Source organism: Parus major, chromosome 4 (genome assembly GCF_001522545.3).
Source record: "Parus major isolate Abel chromosome 4, Parus_major1.1, whole genome shotgun sequence".
NCBI lineage: Eukaryota > Metazoa > Chordata > Aves > Passeriformes > Paridae > Parus > Parus major.
In genome coordinates this window covers 59,903,257-59,930,803 of record NC_031771.1, presented here as the reverse complement: position 1 = coordinate 59,930,803, position 27,547 = coordinate 59,903,257, and the positions used below count along the sequence as shown (strand labels likewise).

At 43.9% G+C, this 27,547-nt stretch overlaps 2 protein-coding genes across 17 annotated transcripts in view; one reads left to right on the top strand and one right to left on the bottom strand.

Annotated features, from left to right (window-relative positions):
• Window positions 1-2,539, top strand: part of ADD1 (adducin 1) — a 62,740-nt gene extending 60,201 nt beyond the window's left edge. For 6 of the 14 annotated variants that reach the window (XM_015623766.2, XM_015623765.2, XM_015623763.2 and 3 more), the window contains one exon: window positions 101-2,539. In XM_015623766.2, coding sequence (XP_015479252.1) covers window positions 101-453 — 353 coding nt within the window. In that variant the 3' untranslated portion in view covers window positions 454-2,539. The remainder of the gene's footprint in view (window positions 1-100) is intronic. The other 8 variants (XM_015623773.2, XM_015623772.2, XM_015623768.3 and 5 more) reach the window with 4 other exon arrangements.
• MFSD10 (major facilitator superfamily domain containing 10) lies at window positions 1,158-27,547 on the bottom strand. Of its 3 annotated transcripts, XM_015623780.3 has the most exons (14): window positions 24,989-27,545; window positions 24,218-24,342; window positions 22,433-22,621; window positions 21,160-21,256; window positions 17,657-17,760; window positions 16,723-16,881; window positions 15,393-15,581; window positions 10,833-10,941; window positions 10,092-10,203; window positions 8,678-8,786; window positions 6,634-6,724; window positions 5,079-5,126; window positions 4,053-4,142; window positions 1,158-3,697 (listed from the first exon to the last, which is right to left on the bottom strand). In XM_015623780.3, exons 3-14 carry the CDS (start codon window positions 22,601-22,603, stop codon window positions 3,591-3,593), a joined length of 1,386 nt encoding a protein of 461 aa, XP_015479266.1. In that variant the 5' UTR covers window positions 22,604-22,621; window positions 24,218-24,342; window positions 24,989-27,545; the 3' UTR covers window positions 1,158-3,590. The 3 variants fall into 3 exon arrangements, with proteins under 3 accessions (XP_015479266.1, XP_015479265.1, XP_033369610.1); XM_015623779.3 differs by lacking the exon at window positions 24,218-24,342; XM_033513719.1 differs by lacking the exons at window positions 1,158-3,697; window positions 4,053-4,142; window positions 5,079-5,126; window positions 24,218-24,342 and having other exon boundaries at window positions 5,614-6,724; window positions 24,989-27,547.

Sequence of the window (27,547 nt, the reverse complement as noted above, 5' to 3'; positions counted from 1 at the left end):
TATATTAGTTTCTTATAGAGCGCGCTCACCATCCACTTGCTTCACTTGCCCTGCTCCAGGGACAGTTTTGTAAACTGACTGTCACTGTCTGTCCGTCCAGAGACACGGCAGGACCAGACCTACAGAGATGACAGTGATGCTGCAACCTTCAAGCAAACCCTCCCAGATCTCACCCCCGATGAGCCTTCGGAAGCACTCGGCTTCCCTCCCTTAGGAAAGGAGGAAGGGAGATGTGATCACGATGTGCCCAAAAGCCAAACAGAACCACCTGCAGTGGAAAATAAGGAACCCCAGTCCCAACCCACTGAAGAGCCAGCAACACCAACAGCTGAGGAGGGGACAGCAGCTGATGCAGGTAGTGATGAATCTCCAGGGAAGTCCCCATCGAAAAAGAAAAAGAAGTTTCGCACTCCTTCCTTCCTGAAGAAGAGCAAAAAGAAGAGTGACTCCTAAAGGCCAACCCACTGCAGAAACACTGTCATATTTTAAAATCCATTAACCACTAGAATGTACCAGATTGTACTGAGTGTTTTGTCTTACTATGTAAATGAATGCCACAATTAATCCAACCAGCCCCTCAAGTTATGGCTTGATTGTTTAGGGTTATAACCAGAAACCCATGTCCAAAAAGGTGCTAATCCTGTGTGTTCAGCAGCTGCCACAGATCTGATCCATAGTTAGTAATCAAATGTAAATGACTTCCATGTGGAAGGCATTGATTCACTATTTTTAAATTAAAGCCTGCACTGCTTTGCAAAAGAACATAAAAAATTCACAATTAAAAATAAAACACCCATTGCTTACCACAAGAAGTGTTTTTTCTAATATTCTGTTCCAAGTCACAAGTAAATTTCTTAAATTTTGACTTTTAGAGAGGATGCTTTTGCAGTGGTGTTCTCAAGGGGGGTGAATTCTCAAACTGACATGTAAACTTCTGCAAGCTTGTGAGTACAGGTTGTGGTTTGGCCAAGCTTTGAGGCTCTCCATTGCTTCCTCCCTTTCTTCCTTCTCATTGTTGTTACAAAATGAAGGTGTTTTTCACTTTTGTTTTATTTTATAACTGGTTGGTGAAATCAGTCTTTGATGTCTAGGACTGAGATGTCCGTGGTGTGTTCTGCTCATGTTGTGTGTTCAAAGAGCCCAATCTTGGCCTGTTCTTTTTTTTTTTTTCTTTCTAGTGAATTACAGTTTAAGGGAAATCTGTCTTTGCTCTTGCCTGGCTGAATCATGTGGCGATTTGGCTGTTAGAAAAGGTTAAAAAGTAACTGCAGTAAAAGTATTTCAGAAGTTTCCCAGCTGGTGGCGTGAAGCATGGGCAGGTGTATTTTGGGCCTTAGCACAGGTTTTTTCATCCTCTTAAAAACCCCTTTGTTGCACATGCAACCTTGCTGTGCATGAACCCCATGTGCAGCCTTTTGTGTTTGTTCCTTCCCATTGATAAAAATGTAAATGCATTACAGTGAGTATTTCACCTTGTTTTATAGTAATTATATTTTCACTTACAAAAGCTGGCATTTCTTTGTTTTTGTTGTTGTTGCCAGCGGTCAAGTACAGAAATCCCGTGTAACCTTAAAGGGTGTATTTTCACCGTTTGCTATAAATGTTTGTTTAACGTGCAGCATGGCAAATCACTCTCACCACTGAGTTCACTATTTCCCAGTTATTGCCATGCTTCTGTCTATCACTAATTATAAAAGTAGTTTAAGATCAGGTAGGTCAAGCTTGCGGAATTCTCCGGAAAGCGGGTGCCGTTCCCCGGCCCAGGGCTGGCGGGGCAGGGACCAATTCTGGTTTCTAGAATTTGCATTTCGGGTTTAACAGCAGCAAACCCCAACACCCCATGGGGGTAAGGGCAACACACTGACTCACAGGAAGTGTCTGTAATACAACAGAACATGGATGTAACCTTTTAGGACAATATTAAATGTTGCAATTGGTAAAATAGCAGAGAACTAATGCCTTACATTCATGCAGCAGAAAGCACGGAGGGCTGGGCGGGTGGAGCGGCTGGAGGCAGCTCTGGGTGGGCAGAGCAAGGCCTGTGTCAGGCTGGGAGGTGCCGATGCCTCGAGCTGGTTTTTGGGAACAGCTGGAAGTGGAATTGAGCTGTCAGTGTTCAAGTGAGAACAGAGGTTTGGAGGTGGCCACTGGGACCATGGGAAAGGTGGCGGGGCCGGTGTGGGACAGAGCAGGCGGGCACTGGGCCGGAGCCCCCGGACAGCGACGCTCAGGCAGGACTGCATGGCACGAATGGCTTTCAGCTTCTGCTCTAACACTGTATGTCCTTGTACACTAGGAAGCAAACAACACTTATTTTGCTAATTGTGTTTTATTGCAGGGTCGTAACTAAATGACTAATGGCTGTATGTTTCAGTTCTTTACTGAAGTCCCTCCATTTATCTTGACCACATATGCAATGACTCTTAATTTCTAATTTTGTAGTTTGTTCTTTTAGTTCTTTGTATTACAATATGAAATGTAGTCATGTATGGTATGGTTACACACTTTGGGGCAGAATAAAGTCCTGTATTTTTCTTTCTTTCTTGTATCATTAAGTTCTACTCACAAATAAAACTCTTGAAAAAAAAAATCATGCTCTGCTTTCAAAACTTGTACATTTTTATTCCATAGCCTCAGTTGCTTAGTTTTTTTTTAAATGATTAATGTAGTGTGTTGATTAACGATGGCTTTCATTCTCAGAAAATACTCAAATTGGCTACTGCAGGGCTCCCTTCCCAGATTCCCAGCACTGGGCAGAACATGCTTGGAGGTTCCTTCCCCCACCCATTAGCTGGGCTCAGCATGGTGCTGTCATCCATGGCTGGCTCCCTCAAGGAGGTCTTCGGCACCTTGGGTGAAATTCTGGCCCCTTTTTGCCTCAGCCAGACAGGGATGTTCAGTTCAGAGGGGTGTAACAACTGTAATGAACTGACCACAGGACTGTTCAATGTAACCGTTTATTGTAATGCAAAAAGAACAGGGCTTTGTCATCAAAAACATCACACAGTATTAGAAATATAAAACATCTCTCCAAATTTAATTGTATATTAAAAATAGTCCACCTGTCCCAAAGTACCAGTGGGGTACCAGGCAGCCTTTACTGTGCTTCTGCTTTTGTTTGACCACCATGCAGGTGTGGATGCAGCATTTGCAGAACTCTCGTACCACTTGTACAGAAACACCATCAGAATGGTCCTGAGAGTTTGTTCTGTGCCAGTGCAGCCCCTGCACAGGCCCAGGGTGAGGAGCAGAGCCCTGAGTGCAACAGCACAGTGAGTGGGGACGGCTCCAGGCCTGCTGCTGTTGTGCTGTCTCTGCTTCTCTGCTGCTCTTAATGCCTTACTCAACTCTTTGTGGGGATTGTGTGTCTGTTTTCATTTGTTTGGTGTTTTTCTATTTGCAAACCTAACCCAGCTGGCTGAGAGACCACCTTAAAACAATTGCTGTGTGTTGTTGCTGCAAATGTTCATCATGTATCTCCTTCCAGAAGATCAAAATCTTGCTCTTCCTATTTGCTCGGCAGAGTCAGGTGCCAAGAGTCAGGTCTTGCAGAGGTCCTTGGAAGCTAGTGATGATTTTGTAGTTCCTTTCTACTCCTCCTTTGTCTGCTGTTTTATAGACCTGAGTAGAGCCAAGGGGACAAGGAAAAAAGCTCCACAGATAATGAAGCAAATCTCTGCCCCGGCCAGCCAGTAAACTGCAAAAGAAAGGGGATTCACCTTGTTACTGTGCTTGTCCTTGCAGCTGTGTGAATGTCCCCAGAGCTGTTGTGCTCACACAGCACCTGCACAGCTGAGCAGAACTGCTGACCCCTTGGCTGAGCCAGAGAGTGCCAGGAGCTTGGCACGTGGCTGCACTCAGGAAACAGGTTCTGGCTTGCTTGGTGTTAACAGTAGCCCAAGTTCAAGCTCTGAGGCTGCTTCCCCTTTCTCTGTCCCTTTAGTCTGAAATGCTCAGGGGCTCTGACCCCATGTGGGGGGTACCTGTGCCCCTTCTGCCCCACCTGGGCTGTCTGGTGCCAAAGAGAGGAAGGAGCACGAGGCCACACTCACCTGCAGCTGCCAGGATAGGTCCCAGGGCTCTGGCCAGGGCGCCCAGGCTCCTCAGGATGCCCATGACTCGTCCCTTCTGGCTGACAGTGCCTGTGCAAGCAGAGTGTGACACTGTGGAGTTTGGGCATGGCTGGAGCTCTGGGAGCCTTGTTCTTTGGGGGTATTTCCCACTTGCATCTTCCCCTCCCATTGTTCTCACCCAGTCCCCAGTCTGCACTTGCCCTCCACCAAGGCACTCACAACTGCTTCACTGCATAAACACCAGGGCCTGGCACCAGTGCTTCACTGGGACAATTTGTAGTGCACGTTTCATGCCTCCCAAAAACCCCCAAACCTATCCAAAACAAAGGCCTCACATTGTACACAAGATGTTCTGAGAAGGCCCAGGTGTACAATAAACAGAACTGTGGATGCAAGTTAAATAAGAACAACATAAAAATGACATTAATGAGCAAAACCTTGCTTTTCCACCTCAGCAAGCACTGCAGTCCTGGCCTCCAGCTGCCCCAAAGCCATGTTACCCACAGCTGGCACCACAGCTACATCTGCTTTACAAGGTTACATAGCAACCAGTGCCAGAAGGTTTCTCAGAAGGTCTTTTCTAAGGAATTGGCAAATTATTTCACTGCTGGCAGGGACGGCCAGTGTCTCTTTCAGAGAGCCCAGACTGTTCTCAGTGCTGTTTGTGGCCTTTGCCCACTCCTCCTTCATCACCACCAGCAATGAGGTTGCTGAGTTTCCCCATCACACTGGTCTGAGCTGTGTTACACAGCGCAAAATTCAAGTGTGATACAGATGGTCACGCAGATTATTGCTGTTATTGCTGAAATTATCACTTTTATCACACAGGAGTGAGCCAGGGGGTGCTTCCTGTGCTCCCCTGCAGCAAGGCCTGAGATGGACCCACAACTGTTCCTGTTGATGCTTCCCTCAACTCAAGGTCAGTTCCCTATAATCTGAGCCAGGTCAGTACAAAAGTCAGTGATGTGGCCAAGGGCAGCCGGTCAGAGCAGGAAGGACACTCACCATAGCCTGACACCACTGCTGACAAACATGGGATGACAATGGCTGCAGCTGGAAAAATCCACAGAAGAGACTGTCAGTGAACAGCAGAGCTCAGAACAGATAAGAGCAACAGTGACAAACATGTGGCCCAAAAGCGTTCCTGCTGCAGAGAAATGTGCTGAGCTCTGGGCACTCTACCACCACTGAGTCACCAGGTTTAATCCAGTTCAGTGAAGGGAACACCCACTCCAAGCCAACCTGCAGGAATTGCCTCGAGCTGTGAGTGCTCGGAGCAGATGTTTCACATCAGCATCCCTCTTGACAGGGATGGACAGGGCAGAACAGCCAGCTGGCAGCTTTCCAAACCACTGTGCTCTTCTCAGGTGGAGCAGGGAATCGCTGCTGTTCCAAACAATGAGGTGGCCGTAGCCGGAGTGACGCTGTCCCTGTGCACACAGTGCACCGCACTCAGGGACGAGAGGCAGCTACAGGCTCTCTTGGGAAAGAAGACAGTCACGTCCAAGAAGAAAAGGTTACAAAATTTTTTGGACACAAAGACAAGAGTTGTTCAGCAATCACTGCCTTCTTACTGAAATAGGGGCCTTTTCTGCCAAGAATGAAGTGCCTCAAATGTATAAAGCAGAAGGGAAGGGGAAGGAGATGAAGGGACAACAGGAGAGCAAGAATGATCAAGGTTGCTTAAACTTCAGGTGTCCCAACTGCTGGGCAGAGGGAGGGAGAGAAGAGGAAGAGAACCCAGGGGGCATTTCTAGCTGGCTTAACTGGGAAGAGGTGGAGTAGTCTGTACAGGAAGGGGCCAGGGAAGACTCAAATATGGTTAAACATAATGAACATCCCCTCTCACTCCTCACCTGTCAAACACACAGCTGACCCCAGACAAATAATAGACTCAATATGTACATTTTGTGGTTTACAGTCTGCTACTAAATCAAGCTGTACCATGCAAAGGAGAACTCCACTTTTGTAGTAAGTTATATATGGAGCTGCATAACAATAGTTAGCAGCATTGGTAATACCTGAAATCTCTTTTTAGACATCCATTAGATGGATCCACCCTCATTCATGACTGTTTCCATGAAGAACAGCTTAGGCTGGCAGAATAGAATTTATACAAACACTGAAAGCATCTGACCCTCACCCTCCTCAGTCCAAACACCCTCAGAGTGTGCAGGTCTCCAGCCTAAAAAATGATGCAACACCACTTAGGTACAAAGATTTGATGTCTTGCTTTTTTTCCTGAGCTGAGCTATTCAGTGAATATTTTGCTTCTAGGTCTGTTAAGAGGGGGTAAAAAAACCCATCCTCAAGAGCTCCACGATGAGACAGGACAACAGGGGCACTGGGGATGCTTCCAAATACCACCATGACAGTTTCCTGTGATACAAACAGCATCAGAAAAAACCCCAGACACCGTTTCGTTCATATTTCATAAACCCAAGTGTCAACTTTCTGTTACTTGTAGTTTGAAATTAGAAGTGCATCTTTTTTAAGTGTGAATAAATACATGAAGAAAAATCATTTGTGCTTAGCTTGCAGTGCCTTTTGAACAGCTCACCGAAGGAGTACAGCAACAGTCCAGCACTCAGCATGGTCACATTTGCAGCCCATCCAATTAACAGGAACGCTGGAATCAGCAACATAATAGCCTGCAAAAGGAATGAGTCACACGGTTACATCTGAGCCGAGCCTGTTAAAGCCTAACTCTAGGTGTCCTGCCAGTTCCCTTCTGGGGATGAGACAGCAAACAAGTTACAAGCAGAAAGCCCTTTCTTCCCAAGTAGACATTTCAAAGTCACCTGGATGGCCACACAGCAGCACAATGAACTTTTCTGTTCCCTCTATCACATGATTGCACACCACATGCAAGTTCTCTCTCTACACATCTGTCGTGTCGGGATTTTATCTCTCATTCTGTGTTGATCTGGACAGAAATCTGGCTTTAACTCTTCATCTCCTGAGCTGGCACAAGAGAAGAAAAAGCTTGTGTGCAGCAGGACTACAGCTCCTCTGCTTTTTCTCAGCATTATTGACTGATTTTATCTTTCGCTTTCAGATTTCAGTATCCAAGAGGAAAAAAGTGGGGAGAGGGTATTCAAAGTCCCCAAAATAAAGAGCATTCTTCATCTCCTCCAAGAGCTGGACTTCCATTCCCCTGTGATGTACCCCTCACTTACAGAGCTCCTGCAGAAAAGACAGATCAGATCTGCTTCGTGTGTGATAAAGGAGGTATTCACTGCCACTGAGTGCCTCATTTTGAAGATTCAGTAATAATGAGCTACTGTAACCACTGTGCTAAGAGAGGCCACGTTTGCCATATGGTGCAAATTCACAAACTGCCAGAATAGCTTCAGCAAAAGGGGGAAGCCCCACAAAACCCACAGGCATCCATGGGAAAGAGTGCCCAGGGCTGGGGCTCTCTGCAGAGTGGACACGGGTGGTTCATGAGGAACCATCAGCCCAGCAAACGAGTGTTTGAGGTAACTGCACTTCCCAGAGCAGGGCTGAGGAAGGAGTGTAAAAATGAGAGGTGCAAAGGGCAGTGCAGTGCCAGCAAACACAGCAGGCTGGCAGAGCACATGGGTGAAGCTGATGTGGAGGAAGAAGCAGCACAGCTGATGCTCATCCACAGGGAAACGTGACACCAGCAGCCTGACATCAATGTTCGCCTGCCAGGAACCAGGGTGGAGATTGTTTCACCAGCAGAAATCACTTTAAGAGAAGCTGAGTCAATTCACTGGAATGTAGTGGTTTGGAAATATTCTACCCTGCCACCACTGAAATCACACTGGCCTCAAAATAATGTAAAATACATTAATTAAGGCTCTAACAGTACAAGCAAACCTATTGCCAAGGAGCCAAGGTTTAGTTCCACACACAAATGTAAAGGACACAACACATTGACTGTCCCCACAGCTGTATAAACTGCAGGGAACTGTTCCCTGTCATCCCAGCACAGCAGCTGCAGTATCTCTGTGAGGAAAGAGCCAAGTAAAACAAAGGAATGTACACTTCTGTCAGTGAAACCTCAGTCTGAACATTGATTTGTGCTTTTGTTACGTGTAATACTGATGATCAGAAACCAAAGATTGGAAAAAGAATCTATTTCTCCCTGCCCAGCAGTGAAATATGCTCTAGGGAAAGCCTGTCATACACAAAGTTAGCCAGATTGAAAATAATTTCCCAGAAAGAGAGTCAGAGATCAGCCCTGAAGCAGCTTTAGCAGTTTCAGCACTGCAAGAGAAGTCACTGAAATAAAACATACTCTTCACAATATTTTACCTAATTTGCACAGATGGACAATCTGTTCTCATTCCTTACTGCAATTAAATATGAAGAACACAAAGTTTCAATAGTATTGTTGCTCATATCATAAGAAAGGGCTCTAATGTTCCCAAGTTTAGTTAGGCATGTAAGTGCCCAACAATCAGCTTTGAGAAGTCATTTAGCTGGATAAACGAGACAGAAATGTCTTTTAATTGGACAAATACAGTTATAACCTCCAACTACCCTTCACTGCACTTCAGACTGAAAATTAACATATCTGATTTTTAGGGGGGAAAGAAAAAGAAATATTGATTTAATTTTTTTTTTTTTTTTACCCTTTTTACAGCTCTGATTTCATTTCCTGGCTTGATTCGGCGAGCATAGCCTCCCTGGATCCCAGCCATTGTTATTCCGATAAAGAAAAACATCTTGCCCTGCTGCATGCTGGAAGGGAGGCAAAAACACAGATTACAGAGTCACGCACGGAGCGTTCCACCTCGGGCTCCACTGCTCCCCTGCCAACCCTCCCCTGAGCAAGGGAGACAAAAATCCTTTGGGGCTCACACAGCACTGCAGAGCTCTCACAATGCTGGCAGCAGCTGCCATGGCAAGCAGAGAGCAACAAGGGAAAACTCCGAGGATTTGTTGTATAGATGGGACAATGCTGGCAAGTGCTGCAGCCACCTCTGGGCTGCTGTGGGGCAGGTCAGGGTTTCTGGAGCAGCCCACAAAGACTGAACACATCAATGACCCTGTGCTGTGAACATCTGTGCCACGTGCATGGGAGATGTTGGTTTCCAAGGTGCAGCTCATGGAGGGTTTGATGGAGGTCAGCAAGGCACAGCATGATGGTGATCTGGTGTCACACTGGGAAGTCTGAGACATTACTCCCTCTGCCCTTCAATTTTCTTCAATTTTCCCTTTCCCCTCTCTTATTGACTGAATTATGTGGATGTTCTCAACTGAAGGCCCTCACCTCCACAACAAGCTTGCTGCCTCAGAGACTGCACTGCTGGCACACAGCTCTGCAGCTCACTGAGGGCTGCCCTGAATGCACAGGACCCAACAAAGCTCAGTGCGCTACAAAACCTCTCCTTGACACACACGGATTAGTTAAACCACAAACTGTAATGAAAGACAGGGAAAGATGAGACAACCCCCTGAGAGTTACTCAAAGGGAAGGACATGCACAGGAATCAAGTTGCAACTTCACGTTCCTGGCTGGAATTCTTCCTATGAGCTGGAAGGAAAAGTATTTCAAGCTGAGCTGTTGGTGGATTCTGTTCTCTTTCTTCTCTGGTGGTTGACTACAGGAAATCAGGCTCTTAACATGACTGCACACCATATGCCATGCAGCATTTGCTGATGAGCAAATATCATCACACAGATATCCCCCCATCCTTCACCTCTTTGAGCTTCAAGATTTGTCCTGATACCCAAAAACTCTTCTGATCAGGAAAACGTTTTGCTATAATCAGTGCAACTAGCACAGCTATACCTATTTCAGGAGCTTTAATTTAATCTTGGGTATTTATATTCCCCAGTTCTTAGAAGTTGTAGACTGAGTACTTCCTTTACTAATAAACATTGTGCCTATACTTCATAAATTCTTCTCATAAAGCCCAAAAAGCACAGAATGCAGGGGGGATTTTAAATGTCAGAAACCCTCTCTTGAAAATACATGAACGGACCTTAAATCAAGATTTTGGAAAATATCCCAGTCAAAATATACAACATTTATTGCAATACCTGCTGAAGTGGAATCTCTGGTGAGTGAGAAAACTCAGTGTGTACTCCAAGCCAGAAAACAGGAAGAGGTACAGGAAGTAGGCCAGGCCCAAAATTTTGAGATTCTGAAGATCTGAAAAAACAAAAAACCCAAACAAACACCAAGGGAGTGGGAGGTGGGGAGAGAAACATGGTGGTGTTTTCCAGGCAAAGCCTGACAATAAAACCACAACACTTCTATTGTAGCAGCATTTATCAACTATACAGTTGATTATCAAATATACAGTTGAGAATATACAGTTCCCACCTCACATGCTCATTTTAAATAGCCATGCAAGACATGCCACAAAATGAGTCCTACAGACATGTAGAGAATCCTACATCTCCAAGTAGTGAATTGAGAAATAAAATTCCAGTCTGAAGTTCCTGGTTTTCAGTTTGAATAAGCAAACTCACATCTCCCTTGCTCATGTCTTGATCTATTTTGAAATCTCTTCACTTACTGCAGCCAGTGGCTGGGGAAAACACAACTAACATGTCAGAAATCTTCAAAACACTTGTCTTCAAAACCTTCTCTTGGGAATAAAAGGACCAAGGTCCAGTGGAACTTCTGATTGGCTGTTCATAAGCTATTAAGGTGGGTTTTAAATGAATAAACAAAGTCCTGCTTCTAGAATGGTATGAGTACAGTTTTCACTTTGAGACCAATGTCACACACAAAAAGACACAGAGTGTTACTGTAAAAAGCCATCTGACACTTACTCTGCTTTGAAGGGGATTCCTTTCCTCGGGTGACTGCAGAGAACTGAAATAAAGCCAAAGGACTGAGCAAGTCAACTGCTGCCTGAAATCCAGATGTCACAGAAGGGACCTGATCAAAGACAGAAAGAGGTTTATTTAAAACCCTAATGTAATAACCACTGCTAGGAACTGACAGTAACCACCAAATGTGCCTCTACACCTACACAAATCATCTGAGATGAAACAAGGCACCTGGCATTGGGATTTGAGTGGGCCCCAATAACAACCCAGACTTTCTGAACTCAGAACTGGCGCCAGCAACTGTAATTGAAAGGTAGAGCACTGATAGCACCTTTCACTGAAGACAAAAGTTCTTCTTTTGGTTCTTACAAAGCAGAAGTGGCTTGTTCTCCACAGCTTTGAGGGTGGCTTTATTTGATTCACCTTTTGCATCATCATAGTGGGACAATAATGGCACATCTGCCTGCAAGCTCACAGAAGCTGAGGATCTGCTCTTGTGCTACAAATCTGAGACCAGTACATGCAGCACATCAAACACTGGTCTGTTTTGGGACTGGTCGCTATTTTAGCCAGCCAGTGACACCTCCTGGGGAAGAGAAGGAAAATATAATTTTTACAGAGATTCTTTGGAGATATTTTAGAGAAATTTCCAAGGAAATTCTGCCCCAGGCACAATGGTTGGTTTTTTTAAAGAGGAAGATACATTTTGTAACATTTCTGGGCCTTGTACTGTATACATCTCAACCTAATTATGCATCTAGTGGCACTCTCCCTGCTCCTTATCCACAGGCACTTATCCTTCCATCTTATGCTTATTCTTCCATCTATAGTTAATTTACCTTTTTTTTTTTTAGTTCTAAAATATAGAAAATTAAACAAAACACTAAAAGAAATAATGTCTAAATGATGAGAAATCAAATTCCCTACATTATTAGGGAAACAATTTTTTGGGGGAGTAAAATTTAGCTTGTTACTTTACACAACAGTCACAGGGTTCTGAATAATCACATGTAGTGTTTCACACATTCAAAACACTGCACAGGCTTTATTTGATGAGCTTTCTTCTCTTCCCAGATAGGGAGGGAGCTATTGTGTGTGCCTTTGAGAGTAGAGATTAAAGGTCAGATTATCAACAGAATTTAATCTCAGTGCATGACCTGGGAACTCATTATGAGCTGGATTTAATGAAGCTGTAAACAAATCAACCTTCAATATGGTATTAATGTGACCCCTGTCTTGTTTTGATAGTCAGAGCTTCTGAGTACCTGGTAGCAGAGTCTGGAGTCCATTAGTCTCACAACAGCAGCCAGTTCAATAGACTGGGCTGGTCTGAAGCCATGAAGCTGCTGATTCACACAGAACATACTGAGATGTTTATTCTCCCTCCCACTGCATTTATTGCACACAGTAAACAGACACACCCAAGAAGTTTGCTCACCCTGTTGAGAAGTCTAAGAGGATTTCCTGAAGCTGGCCTGTGGCAATCCCCAGGTCCTGCATGTGTTGGTAAGATGGGGTTTGCACTACAGCACAGAGTACTACAGCACAAGCAACACCCTGCAAGCATCTTTGCCAGTAATAAAAATACCCTGTAGCTTGTATCTGTTTTTAATTATTATCCATGTCAGACTGGATGCCAAACAGCTTTGCACAAGGCTGATTTTAGTTTGGTGCAATTAGAATACATTGTAATTGCACATGTTTAAAATCTTAAGTGTTTTATGAAATATATATACCTATTAGATTTTTTTAATGTAGGTGGGTTTGTGTGTGTGCACATAAATCTTTTTTTCAATTTCTCCTATCTTTGCCATAGAAACAGTGGTTTAGAAATTATTTCATCTACTGATCCATAATGAAAACATTGTCCTAAAACTGGCTAAAGAGTTTCACCATCCCCCAAAAAGTAGACACTGCCAATTTCAGTCAATGTCAGCAGCTGCATGAAGTTGAGTTTCTTCGCAGGTTCAAACTCTGCAACATCTAACTTGTATTTCATTTCTGTGCTTATGATTCATTATTCCATAATTGCCCAATTTTACTTCTCGATCACCCCAAAAGTCACCTTGAGTGGCAGGCATTTTTCAGAGTGTCTTTGCTCATTCTGTTTTCCTCTAATGCAGAGAGACTCAGTAACAGGTCTGGAAGACAGAGTCAGTCCACACCAGGAATGCAGGCTGGGCCTGCCAAGCTGCAGCCTTACCTTCCAAACCAGGCATGTTTAGTATGCACAGAGCACAGCTTTGTCTTTCCACAGGTCTGCTACCAATACTGCATAGCCCTACACACAGTTCAGGAAAAAAGAGTTGTATGACTCTCCCTACAACTAGGCAGCCTTGCTCATGGCTAGCTTAGCTTAAAACTAACTCAAAAGCTCTTAAAGGGGATGGTTTCCACTAGAGACCTTCCTATTCTTGCCTCCTTTCAGTCAGGTCATAGCAGGAGCTTCTTTTGGCTACCATAAGGCCAGTGTCTGACTCTTCACCTGATCAACTTGTGGAACAGTTGACAAAAAGAGGAAGGAAGAGAGTAAAAATGCTGATCTCTTTCGATGAAAACACATCCTCATTTCCCATCCCCCTCCATTTTCCCTTCCTACAAGTTATTTCCAACATGAATCAATATGAAACACCTTCTCCTGTGGAAAGCAGACTGATAAAGAAACAAGGGTATAATGAGAACACAGCAAACTTCAAGGAAACAGATGTCTGATCCCACTGGCACATCCTCCTGACAATAATCATGATGATTTCCCCTCTCTTTACAGCTTTGTCCTTCCAACATATTCCACTCCTATACTTGCGGGAGCACCTGCTCCAGCTCAGCCCAGCCAAGTTCCAGAAAGAGCCAATATACCTGCCTTTCCTCTGTCATCCACAGGCCAAGAAAACTGCTCACTCCCACTCAAGCAAGTGGAAGGAATTACCAAAGAAAAGAGCAGAGCAGCCTAATAACTGAAATTACAAATAAGCTGGAACACATGGATCACATGCCCAGATGGAGGCTGGCAGCACAGGAGCACTGACACCAACCACAAGAAGACTCAAACCACCCTCTCATGAGCAGCCAAACACTCTGCACTTTGTGTGGCTGGGACCTGGCCCTGAGCCACACCTCATTGCAGCACCCACTGCTCTACAGGAGCAGAGCCCCAAAAAGCAGTGACAGAGAGCTCCTTTCCTTACCAAAACTCAGTGGTGTTGGTGAATACAGACCAGCTGATCAGAACTTTTAAGAGGATAATAAAAGGGGGAGGGATCTATTCAGTCATCACATGATCCTAAAAGGCACTGAAGCCATTTAATCATTCTACAGCAAAGGAGGAATTGTTTATAGAATACAGATTTGCTCTGCAGAACTTCCCCATATCACCATGTTGCCACCTTCCTGGAGTGTGCAGCTCTAACTAAAACAGGATTTTATCTGGAAGGCTTAGAAACAGCCAAATAGGAAAGAGGAACAGATGACACATGGACGAGTTGTTAAAGGAAAATAACATAGCTATAGTGCTTAGGAACATGGTATGAGCAACAGATTTCACATGGGAGGACACAATCTGCTGGGAAACACTCAGGGAAGGTGCAAAGTTTTGCCCTGGTAGGATCATTGCAGATAAAAGTTTCCTGAACAATTCTCTGTGTCAAATGGGTTTGGCTATCCAGGGACCAAGCACGCTCCAAAAACTGAGTGCTGCCTAGAAACCAGGGATCACAGCAAAGACCCAATCCAGTGAAAACCTCAAATCAACAGCAGATAGCCAGGGCTGGATTCCAACTCTCTCACTCTACAAAGGAGACCGTTCTAAGAGACTTTTAATCAGACATACCTTGGACAGTGTCTGATCACACAATATTAAATCCTAATGTTAATAAATGTTTGGCCCCACAAATCCAGTCAGTCACTGAATTTTAACACATGTAGGTATTTTCTATCTGTAGAAGACAGAACAGCTCAGAAAAAAGTAATTTGTTATTTTAGTGTTCAAAATATTCAAGCAAATACAAGATAATAGGTAAGAAAACTTCTATCACCTTCTGCCTAAATGAAAATCCAGTCTCTGATGCACTTACTTTTACGATTTGCTGAAGTTCTTCCCCAAGGAATCCTTGTGGCCATAGTTTAAATTTCACAGCCTCCCTCCCATGTTCACATAAGGTTTTGAGAAATTTAAACCTAATATGTCAAAACCAGTAATGAAGCAGTCATGTTGACTATAAAAATCTTATATTACACTGGGCTAGGAGATGGGACCATCCCTGAAGTGTTCAAGGTCAAGTAGGATGAGGTTTTGGTCAATCTGGTCTAGTGGAAGGTGTCCCTGCCTGTGGCAGGGGGTTTGGAAATAGGTGATCTTTAAGGTCTCTTCCAACCCAAAATATTCTATGATTCTATGATCATACAACTGCTTTGACACCAGCCTTAATAATAATCCTAATCCCAGGAATGAGCTAAATTTCTGAGACACTGGCTAAGCCTGTTCTTCACAGTTTCAGTATTTCAACAATTCTCAAATCTTGTTTTAACAGAAAACACAGATCTTGAGACCGATTGTCCATTTACCCGTTTTTCCTTGGGGAGCGTTTCTGGAAGAAGGAGGAAGATGAAAATTAAATCAGCCACAGAAAACACGAGTGCTGACAATGCTGAACGAAGGTAGAAGACTTCTCCTTTCTCTGTCTGCATGGCGAGGTAAGCACCCATCATGGGGCCCAGGGTGAAGCCCAGGGAGAAAGCAACACCAATCATGGCCTGCAGGGATGAAGTGAATACAGACAGAGAATTTTAGACACCAGTTTCTTCAGGTTCTGTAATGATTTGGAACCAGGTACAGAACCCAATCACCCTGAGGATGCAAGGAGTGGACAGCAAAGAGCATGAAGGGTGAAAAGCCTGCTGTTTCCAAATACCCAGTTTTGTTTTCTGTCCAGTCAGGGAAGTGGCAGGAACAGGAAGTGGCCCATCACTGTTTGGGAATAGCTTCAGTCAGATGCTGTTCACCTCCCAGGAAGCAGAATGAACATGCCTACTTTGCTTTGGAATAGAGAAGAATATAAGCCATGTGGATGTGAGCCATGCTGCACTAAGTGACTTACTCTAAAGCCCTAAAAATAGGCCCCGACCCATTTTATTCACTAGTGCTGTAAGGCTACCTCTCTTCACAAATAAAAATGCATTTTGGCTCACCAGGATTATAATAATTTGCTTGGAAGACTCATAAGCTATCACTGTGAAATCTAAAGCCTTCCCCTCCCAAGAAGCAGCTGAACTCTGTAGTGGCTTATAACAATCTGTTAAGAGAAGTCTGGGCCTCTAATGTTTTCATCAGATGAAAGATAGAACTGGTAATTCACAAGCCAAGTTCAGCCTGCAGGTGTTTCCATCTGGCCACTGCCTTCTGGAACTGGATAGGGCAGTTGCTCATACTTCTCAATCAGCCAAATGTCACATCCTTTACCCACTGAGCTCAGATCCTGAAGCCAGCACAGTGTGCAAGGAAGTCAGGAGCACACTGCTGTGTTGCTGTGCTTCCACAGCTTGGGCAGGTGAGGAAAAGTTGTTGCCCTGTAATTGGCTTCCAGCTGCCAAAATTGGACCATAAAACCTTTTGATTTCTAAGCTATTATAACCAGAATTAAAGTTACCAGAAGGATTAACAGTTCTACTACTGAAACAAGATAGTTTTCCCATCTCTAGAGCATCTGCATTTCACTTGTAGGTGAAGGTCACTGGCAAAAGTCCAAGAAGTCCCAGAAATATGATCTGGCACCTTTCCAGAAGCAAGGTAGAATGTAAAGTCATGTTTTCACTTGATCAGTGAATACACTGAGGAAGACATACTGAGCACCCAAAATCAATTGAACTAAACATGTGCCCCACAAGTGTAACTCACCATGCCCTTGCTCCGTGCTTTTGGAGATGGCAAGTCAGCAATTATAGCTGTGGAGAGGCTGACATTCCCTTTGCTTATTCCCCCTATGATCCTGGAGAGAAGAAAAACGCCAAAAGTCCGAGAGGCAGCCCAGAGTGAGTATGATGCTATCAAACCCATCTGCAGAAGCAAGAAAGGGTTCTTTATAAAGCAATGCAAAATGCTCATTTTCCAGCTAAACATTTATATCTTTTGTTTGTTTTCAATGGCTGCTTCAAACCCCATGTAACAGAAATGACTGAATAAACTGACACTGCACTATGTCTTGAACAGCAATATAAGTAGAAACAAGTCCATACAAACTAATAATAATTAATAACTAATAACTGTGATATTTCTAACAAAATTAGAAGAGCAAAATTCTGTGGAAGCTAAGCCAGTCCTGGGTACAAAACATTTTTGTACATTCCACTCCATTTGTTTCCAAATTCAAGAGAAATCTGAGTTCAAAATAAGGAGAATGTTCTTGTTCATAAGAAATGTATCTTGCAGTGCTATATAGAACTTCCTAACAAACAATTCCCAGGCTTTGTGGAACAGGTCATGAAGTGATCAACCCTCATTAATCACTTGATGAACTAAAATACATAGGAATTAAGTCTAACATTTGTCAACAGAGCATCTGAAGTCATTCTCCCATACACAGGGGAAAGGGATTTTTGAAAATGACAGAAGCAGATAAGTATTTTGGTGTCTTCTATGGGAAGTTCAGTTTAAGCACTGTGTGTGGCCAAGAGACTCGGCAAGAAAGAGTCAACAACCATCAGATCTAGAAAATTCAATTCTAGAGCTGAACTGTGACTGTCACAATTCAGTTTCTGTGCTAAGCACAAGCTCATGGTGCCTTCCACTGCATATTGAGATGCCATGACTAAGACCAGCATGTGACACATACCACTGTCACCAGGATGACAGGCCTTCTGCCCCAGTGGTCTGACACAGCACCGGTGAGTGGAGAGGAGAAAAACTGCAGGAGGGAAAAGATTGAGCCAATCAGACCTAAAAAAAAAAAAAAGATAAAAATATATGGATCATTAGGCTTGCTGCCTTCATCTTAAATACAAAGACAGCCAAGCTGTTTGAGATCCATCACACTATGTGTGATAAAAACTTGAAATTAAATGTGGAACAGCAGCTATGAACAATAGTTTGTCTCTAAAGCCATGCCACTCTCAGAACACCAACCTTGCATTGTTACTTAACTAAGGCAGCAAATACAGACAGAGCAGATGCACAGACAGATCAGAGTAACAGGCATAAACTGGATGACTTTCTGGTTATTTCACTGGTGAGAAAGGGTTTGAAACTCACTGGTTATTATGGAATGATGATTCTCCAATGTTTCCCTGCTGACTACATACATTTTCTGTTCTTAAAGCAGAGATCACACAGTCTTCAACAGTCACAGTTCTTTTAAGACTTTTTTGATTGTTTGAACCTGATTCTGTCACACTTAATTAGTTTTTCTTTCCTTTTTATCATGGAAAGAAAGACTTAAGCACTGCTGTTAGTGAGGCACCCTAAGAGGTAGGAGTGATTCCAACAGATGCCAAGAATCTTTTGAAATCTGCCTCCAGCTTCTGTGATCTTTAATTCCTCTTTTCTCTTGCCATTTCTAGCTTCACAGACTTATTAATTTGCACTACACTTTCAACAAGGAGGCAAAAGATGCTTTGCTGTCACAGCTTTTCTCTAAAGGAAAAACTGGGTTATACGTTCCAGATCATTCAGCTATCAAAGCTTTAAAAGGCAGAGCTGAGACAGGCCAGAAGTTCTGCTCCCATCAACTTTGAGGGAGGCAGAATATTGGTACTGAACACCTTGTTGAGAAGAGCCACTTGTGATAACTTAAAGCTCAAAAAACTGTAAAAAATCTTACATAAACACTGCCAGTTTATGTCACACAGTTCCCTTCATTGTGTTTCTAGCACTGTAAAAACACCCTTTCATGCCAAATATTTCCAAACCAGCATGCAGCAAAAACAGGGTTGGACCACAGTGGGGAAGGAGCTGGGAGCTGAGGGTGACCACAGCACTGGCAGTGCCCTCACCAGCCTGGGTGCCACACAACCTGATGGGCTGGGAAGAGGAGGTGCTGCCAACAGGACCCACTGATAGTCCCACACAAGGAAAGGGTTATTCAACACATCCTTCCAGGGAGTCCAGTCTGGGGCATCAGGAGTCAGGGACATAGAAAGGAGTTGAAACAACACTGTGATATAGGCTGGGAGACAAGACACCTCCAATGTAGGTCTGAGGCCCATCCAAAGGATGGAGACAGAGACAGCCCTGGAGACAAAGTCTGAAATACAGCTCCTGAATCACTGAGTGATGTGTGGGTGATGACTGGTCACAGCAGCTAACTATTGGTGCCCTCAGGGCCCTGACACGGGCAGAGAAGTTTCTGCCTTGAAGAGCTTGCAGTCTAACCAAAAATGGAAAATATGGCTGGCACTGGGAGAAACAAGAAAATGATCTTGCAAGCACCTTCCCAATCCTATGCTCCTTGTGGCAAACGAGGGCAGTGAAGGAATACAGGCTGCAGGAAGGCTGCAGCAACCTCTGCTTAACATCACAACTATAATGAAACTTTCCACACAGCACTCCCAAGGGTACAGGACACAGCAGGTAAAAGGAAAAGCAACAAGTTGGACTTGACTGGGAGTTCCCGCCCCTTGTCTAAACAATCTGAGATGGTGAGAAGTTGAAAGTAGGAAGCTTCTGGTCAAGCCAGAAGTGGAGACAGAAAGCAGCTTCTGAGTGATTAAAGAAAACTGTTTCCTAGCATTCAAAGCCAGTAATTTGACTAAAAAATGAGCAGAGAAAGAAAAACATGCCTGCAGGGATATGGTGGGAAAGAGGAAAATGGCTTATAAACTTCCTAATGCCTGTTATACCAAATTTAACTACTTTAAATAGTAGCAACACATTCACATATATTCTAATTAAGTATTCTGTTTCATTTAGTTTATTTTAAAAGGCTTTTGCTTATCCTGGGGGAGGCCTCAGCGGGTAGAGAGAGCCTAAGTAAAATTAACCCAGACAACTTCATATCTTCATACTGTGAAATCACAGTTTTGTCACAACTGTCTAGATGGCAAGAAGTCAGAAGTCTCTGATGTGAAACACAACGTATTTCCCTCACTGTTCCTGCTGGAGCTCACCCACACCAGTGTCCTAGTGACAGAAAATGCTTATGGGTCCTGCAAGCCAGCAGCTCTGCTGCTTTTAATAAGACTAATGAGATTTAGAAGCAGAGCTGCACTATACCCTCCCAAGGGGCAAGCAAGGCTGGAACTCACAAGTTTGTGTTCCTAGTGCTTCCTACTGATTGATCTCTGATCATGTGCAGATCAATTGTGAAGGGAGAGTAATTTCTGTGACTGCCAGGGCCCAGCACAGCAGGCTCCTGACCCTCAGATGGCAGTCAAACAAGGATTAGCAGGCCTGTATTTCTGTAACAATCTGTAGAGCAAATTGAGTAAGATCATAGGAGGTCACCTACTCCAACCACCTGCTCATAGGGTCAGCTGTGAGTCAGAGCAGATTGTTCAGGGCCTTACCCAATCAGGGCTTGACAATCTCTGAGGATGGACACTGCTCTGGGCAGCCTGTTCCATTGATCATCCTCACTGGAAAAATGTTCCTCCCTATTTCCTGTCTGAACCTCCCCTGCTTCTACTTACACTTGTTACATCTCCTACTCCCACACACCTCAGTGAAGATCCTAGCTCTCCATAACCTCCCCACCAGTGCTGGAAAGCTGCCATTCACTGCAGACCAGCCAAGGGCCACAGACTGTCCATCTTCAGAGCCCTCCACAGAACTCACCACAGTGTACAGACACCCTTCCTTGTACTGGGGACCAAAACTGAATGTAACAATTCAGATATGGTCTATCAAGTACTGAGTAGAGGAAGATGATCACTTCACTTAATCCACTGATTCTGATTAATTTCATGTACCCCAGGAGCAGCTGGCACCTTTGCCAGAGCTGGCTCATGCTCAGCTTGCTGCTCACCAGGACCCCCAGGGCCACAAGTGAGTGTCCAGTCTGTACCATTGCAAGGACTACTTTTTCCACAGGCAGGACTTAAAATTTATCCTTTCACAAGGTTCTTGTTATCCAGTTTCTCCTGCCTGTCTAGGCATCTCCAAATGACAGAAACTTGGGGCAGACAAGAGTTGGGGCTGTCCAACTGTTTATTGCTGTCAGTGTGGCGAAAACAATCATTTGTAGTGTACTCTAAGAGACGTTTTCTGTGTTACTTAAATGTAGAACTAATAACAGGTAAGCATGTTTTTTTGTATTTCTTGTCATTCTTCATATCAACATTGCAAATAACTTGGAAAGAACACTGCTTTTTGGCTGTTAGCTTGTTTGTTCAGTTTCCCTACCTCCAAATAAGACACTGTTGTATTTCCGCTCTGGAGGTATCCCAGCCATCACTGCAAACCAGTCAACCCCTCGTTGCAATGACAAATAGAATCCATCCTGAAAAATAGAAAACAGGGAAACAGAAGCAGGAAGGCAGTTTTATTTTCAAAGACAGCATCAGAGCTCAGTAAACTAGAGACAATGTTAGATGATTCCTTCCCTCCTCCTTCCTCCCCACAAGGGAAAATTTCCTCACTGATCATAGGCAAAAATAGCTTAAATTGTGAATGTTAACAGACAGCAGATAGTATACATTTGAGTGGGGGAATATCTGAATTTGAACTTTTTCAAGCCTTCAGGCCCATTACTTGCTAAATCCTGAATTAAACAGGCATGCCCTGAATCTTTCAATTAAAAAGGCAACATGAGACACACTCTGTCATGCTGCACATAGACTGTTTAGTCTGGGAAAACCAGAAGCTTGCAGATGCAGAAGGAAAAGGTGGTGCATAAAAAAGAATGATTCCCAAAAAGAGGAGGAGGATTTTAAAAAAAGAAGGTCTGGAAAAGAAGGTGGAGATCTTGCCTATTGGAAATATACTGGAAGTGGGAGAAGACCCTTGAGATCAGAACCCATGGTTTGGGTCAGAGATATGGTTGTAAGAAGGACAAAGCCTATAGCTGTAGGTGAAGTGGTATTAGAAAGGGGCTGAGAGACAGAGGTGTGGCCTGCAAAAACAATTCTTCCACAACAACTTGTTCATCTTGACCAGTAATGCCATTAACATCTGAGAAGGGTAACAGTCAGCATCTGCACAGCCAGGATCCAACAGAACCTTCTGCTCTGTTCCTGGAGCAGCAGCCAGCTCCCTGCTAGGAATGGAAGTTGAGATGGAACACTGGGGAAGGGATCAAGTGACCTTGTGAAATACTCAGGTGGGGTAAAAGCTATCTTCTCTTTAGTTCTTCAATAAACCCCAGCACACAGATCCATTATGAACTGCCTCACCAGTGACATCAGGGTAAGACACAAAAACATTGGTAACTACAAGGACTAGTCCCTAAGAAATACTTGAATTTTTTTCAAATCAAATCTCTCATTTTAATGAAAAAACAAGGGTGAAGACTCTTATGCATGTTGACAAATAAATTCAGTCCATGAACCATTTATATGTGCCAGGTAATTATTAATCTTCCTACAGCTGTTTGGTTTGCCCCAAGGCAGGTGATTTTCCTTCCATTCCTTCCTCAAGATCTTAACACTTTCTGTGGGCTGACTTTCTTATTACTTACCTCAGTCTGGCTGTAATAATCAAGGATGGAAGGAAAGAGTGGCAAGATGAGAGCAAATCCCAACAAGTCGATGAAGAGTGCCAGGAAGACAATTGTAATAACACGATTATAGTTCTGTTCCTGCTTGTCATTGGTGGAGCTGCCGCTGGTTCCTCTCTCGCGCAGGGCCATGTTCCCAGTGCTCTGCTTCTAAAAAAAATTATCTTTATATCCAGTCAACAGGAAGCTTTTTGCAGGCCTTTTATAAGAGTAGCTTGCTGATTCATTCCTACTTTCTCAAGGCTTTACAGAAATAAGTTCTGGCTATATTAATCTACCTGGGAACAAGAGCCTCAACTCTCTAGTCTTGGTTATCAACTCAGCACCAAATTTTCTCCCATCAAGAACACGCTACAAAGGCAATAAAACAACAAACTATATTATAGGAGCACTTCAAATAGAACTAAGGAGCATTTGAAGTTTGTCAGTGTGTGAACGACATTAATACGACCTTCCGACAGGTTTTCAACTCAGCATTACAGTAAAGCGAGTATGAAAGGGCACTCTATTCCAAATATTCACATCCACATAAGAATTGATTTATGCTTTCAGTGTATATTAGAAATGACCAAAACAACAATTATGAAAGAGAAAAGAAAGAGGCAGGCTTCCTAACTATTGCATGAACGCTGTCTTCAAGATAAACCCCTGAGAGCAACACAAGAAACATCAGAAGAAAACTTTAAAACTTCATCTTTTATTTCTTTCTCCAGGTGATAGCTACTGACCTGGGGCATCAAATGATTAAAGCAGCATTCTTATTTTGACAGAAATACCAGAACTATCAACTATCTTTGATAATACTCCAAAACTATCATAAAGCCCTAAGCAAGGATGCAGGCCATGTATAGTTCAGTCTTTAACAAATAAAGGAGTTGGTCTCAATCCCAAATATAAACTCATTTTCAACATAAATCAAAATCAATGAGTAATATATAAACCATGGAACTACAAACTTCAGAATTATAAAACATACATGAGATCTCAGTCATAAAAGAATCAAATTTAGTCCCTTCTACTGCAAAAGTCCCTGAAAGTTTGTTGCACTAAAAGAGTAAAGGAGACAGAATCTCATTCAAGGCAAACTAGTACAAAAACATTCACTGACTTTGATAAGTCAGCACTGAATTTTATTCTAGACCAGATGTACCATATTATATACACAAGACACTTGTGCATAGAAAATAGTACTACACTAATTGAAGGCTGTAACACTTTGTCATGTTCAGCAATAAATATTATTGTGACATTTCTTTACCTGAGAAGTCAGTTTATTAGCACTGAAGCATTATTAAAGTTTAATTTCTGTGAGATAAATAAACACAGAATGGGGCCCACCTGCAATCCATTTACTAAACTCTTGGCATAATGCTCTTAACCAAACTGGTCTGATTTAGCAGATTTATGTTCAAGATCCTTTTATTTAAAATGGCAAATCAACACCGCTACAAATATTCAGCATTATTTGCTTACCCAAATGATAAAAGAGCATATGGAGCCAAAATAACCATTCTTTTAAGCAAATGCTCTCTGGCCCTTGGTCAATCCAGCCAACAGCTGAGGGATGGGTTCACTAAAGCAAATTCTATCTTGTCTTTCCACACAATTTGTTTAGTCACCCATAGAATTGTATGATCAAATAGAACTTTATTCCAGGATTATTTACAAAGGTAATACCCTTCACACCTTTCCCTCAGGAACATTTCTGCCAGTGTGTAGCCCAAACTCATCGATGCTTGTGCTGACCTTTCACTTGGCTCCAGTTTTGGCTGCGTGGTTGCAATTTCCCTTACGCAATGTCCCAAGGTACTGCATGTTTCTGCCTTTGTGCTCCATCGGTTTTGTTGTTCAAACCTCTCCATACTTTTTTTCTAGGCAGGAAACCACACATTTTACAGGCCCTTGGCATCCTGACAGCAAAAACAGAACGCTTCACCTCCGCGGCGACATCTGCCTTGTGTGAGGCGCGCTGGGAGAGGGAGGGCTCTCCGTTTGGGAAGTTCTTTCTGCGCACAGGTGAGTCCCTCACACTCGCTGCCTCTCCCCAGCCCTTCCCTCAGGATTCCCCGCTTGTGTCTCTTGGCTTCTGTCCCTGTCCTCCGTCCGCAGGGCCAGGGCCTGACGCCGTGGCTCCCAGGAAGGGATCAGCACCAAAGCTGGCCCTGCCCTAACGCACGAACTGAGATTTGTTATCTGCCAGCACCGGCAATTTCATCCTTCTGGGGTTTTCTTACCCCACCTTATCCCCCTGTAAGATTTCCCGGGCCCGGCTCAGCCCCGGTAGGGCTCCTCAGCCTCGCTCCCACAGCCCAGGCTCGGGTCAGGGCAGGCTCTCGGCCGGGGCACAGAACAAGCCGCAGGTCCCCAGGGCAGGGAAGGGGCCGCCCGGCAGAGATGAGGCGGAGGACTCGGGGTCTCTCCCGCCAGGCTCCCGGGGACCCGCACCCGCCGGGGCAGCCGCGCCCGGCCCTGCCCCGCCGCTCCCACCACCCATCCGCCCCCGCCCCGGGCACCTACCGCTGCTCCGGGCTGTGCGGGCGGTCCCCGCCTGCCAAGAGCCTCCCCGGGGATGCTGCGGGCGGCGGCTCCTCCCCGGCCCTCCGCGGGCCCCGGCCGCCTTCCTGTTCCGGCGGGGATGGAGCCGCTCCCGAGGACGGACCCGGCGCGCCCGAGCGGCTCCGCGGAGCGCGGCGGGGCTGGAGCTCGCAGCCGGCGCAGCGCCGCGGCCTCGGAAATGAACCGCGTACCTGCACCACAGCCCTTCCTTTGCCCTTAAAGACCGGTCTTAAAACACGTTCCAAGAGGAGAGCGATGTTTCGTTTGTTGCTACAGCAGCAGTTAGCAGCGGCTTTGATACGAGCTATCTGACAAAGACAAAAAGGTAGTTGCAAAAGATGTAACTCTGTTCCCGAATCAAACTTCTCCCTCAACACTACGTGTTTTAGCCCAGAGAATATGAATAGCTGTGGTCTTGTCAGCGCCTCCGAGCACTGTTCCTTTATCCAGGCATGTCTGGTGTCCAACTGCCTAATTAACATGGGAGGATGTAGTTACAAGTGGACTTAGGCAGATCCATCACCACAGGCTTAAACAGGTAAGAATCTGCCAGCAAGGTGTGTAAAGCAAATTGATACAGGTTATAAAAAGATTTCTGATTTCCTCGAAGGCAATGCAGTTTGGGGTGGACATACTTATCAGCACTTGGGACACAGACCTTCTACTCAGTGACATCTCTCATGGATTGCCAGCTAATTAGACTTGGAGAAGCTTATGTAAGCATAACATCAGGATTAACATACCAGTTAGATCAAATAGTTATCTAACTAGCTAACTCAAATAGTGAGCTGCTAATCTCATGTATACCTGAGAATTTTATGTACTTGGTTTGGTGTGAAAAACATGGTAGATCCACTACATAGTCTGAAATCTGAATGATTACACAACTGCAGCCCACTCCAAGGCAAACTTCTTTTTTGAGGTGCTCTGGACTAAGTATGAATAATCCCTTAATATCTGGGGAAAAAAAAATAAATTATTATTCTGGCTTCTTATCACTGTATATAACTGATCAGGCACCATCTGAATTCAGATACATTAAAAAAACCCATTGGGACACAAAAAAACCAGCTATTTCTGTTGTTAAATCTACTGGTCTAAAGCTTTTGCAGATCACTGAGCCCAGCTGTATTACTGCAGTCAACCATGTCATACAATCCTGCAAGTAAACATATTACTGTTTCTAGAACTAGATAGGTCATTATCCACTCCTCTCCAGGAGGATTAAGCACATCTGACAGATAACTTAAATTTGGTTCCTAGACTACATTTATTAACACTGACCTTTTTATTATATCAGTCTTGTTTTTTTACTGAAGTAACAGCTCATTTACTCTGGCTTTTACTTCTCTACTCTATTGCTAAAAAGCAGCATTAGCCCTAATGTCAATATTTTAAAGGATTTAATGTCATCTTTATAATTTTTTAGACTCACAGTGTTCAGACTGCATGAAAGATTTTAGTTTTCCATTCCAGACCTAATTTACTGAAGAAGAATAAAAACTAACTCCAACTTCCCCCAAACCAAACCCTTACAAAAACCAGTCTTTTAACTAAGCAAGAATGCAGAGCCAAGACATTTAGAAATGAAATACACCTGTTTATCTTAGGAGACACACCTGGAAGACCACAAGGAGCACATCTGTAGAATGCTTTTGACTCCCTAAATATTTAACACCTCAGTCTCAGAATGATGATAAAGCTGCTGAATGTTCTGTCAGAGCTTCTGTTTGACTTTTCCAATGCCTAGAAAGGCCAAGAAGAGGAAAAAAGTTCCACCAGTTCCTGTGACTGACACCAGCCTCAGCCCAGCAGCCAAAGGGCGTCCACTCAGCAGAAAGCTGGTGGCCTTACACAGAGCAGGGACACACCATGGTAGATGCTAACTTCTGCAAGGCACAACCGAGAATATCAAACTGCTTACCAGCTTCCAACTAACAACTAAAAGACAAAACTCTTGAAGAAGCTTTTCATGCTGTTATAAAAAAGGTAATTTATGCAGTTTCTAGCTGAACAGTTTTGTTCTCAACCCTATTCTTTACAATATTCCTATTCAAGGTAGCTATTCCCTGGGACAGCTGATGTTGACAGATAAGCTACCTGAAACTAAAAGCAAAATGGTAATTTTCCTTTTCTGTGTGTGATGACTTGATTCTAGGTACAGAATACTTTCTTTTTTTGGATAATTAAATACAGATTTACAATTGATAATTGATGTGTCAAAAGGCCTGTTATGACAAGTCCTGGGTAAAAGAAATGAAGAGACAAGACAATGCCTGGCAAGTGTAATGGTGTTCAAGAAGCTCTATGACAAAGGGTCTGCCAGCACTCAAACATGTTCAAGCCTCCTTTGTAGTCCAAATGACCAGACCTTCCTATCACATCAGAGCAACTGCCCAGCTGCTGCAGTACTGAGCAATGGCAAAACTGTCAGACCTGATTGATAAGCTGAGGCAAGACTCTGTAGTCTTGCTTTCCTACTCATGTTAAATACTGTGTGGTAAGCATCACAGTTAGTCC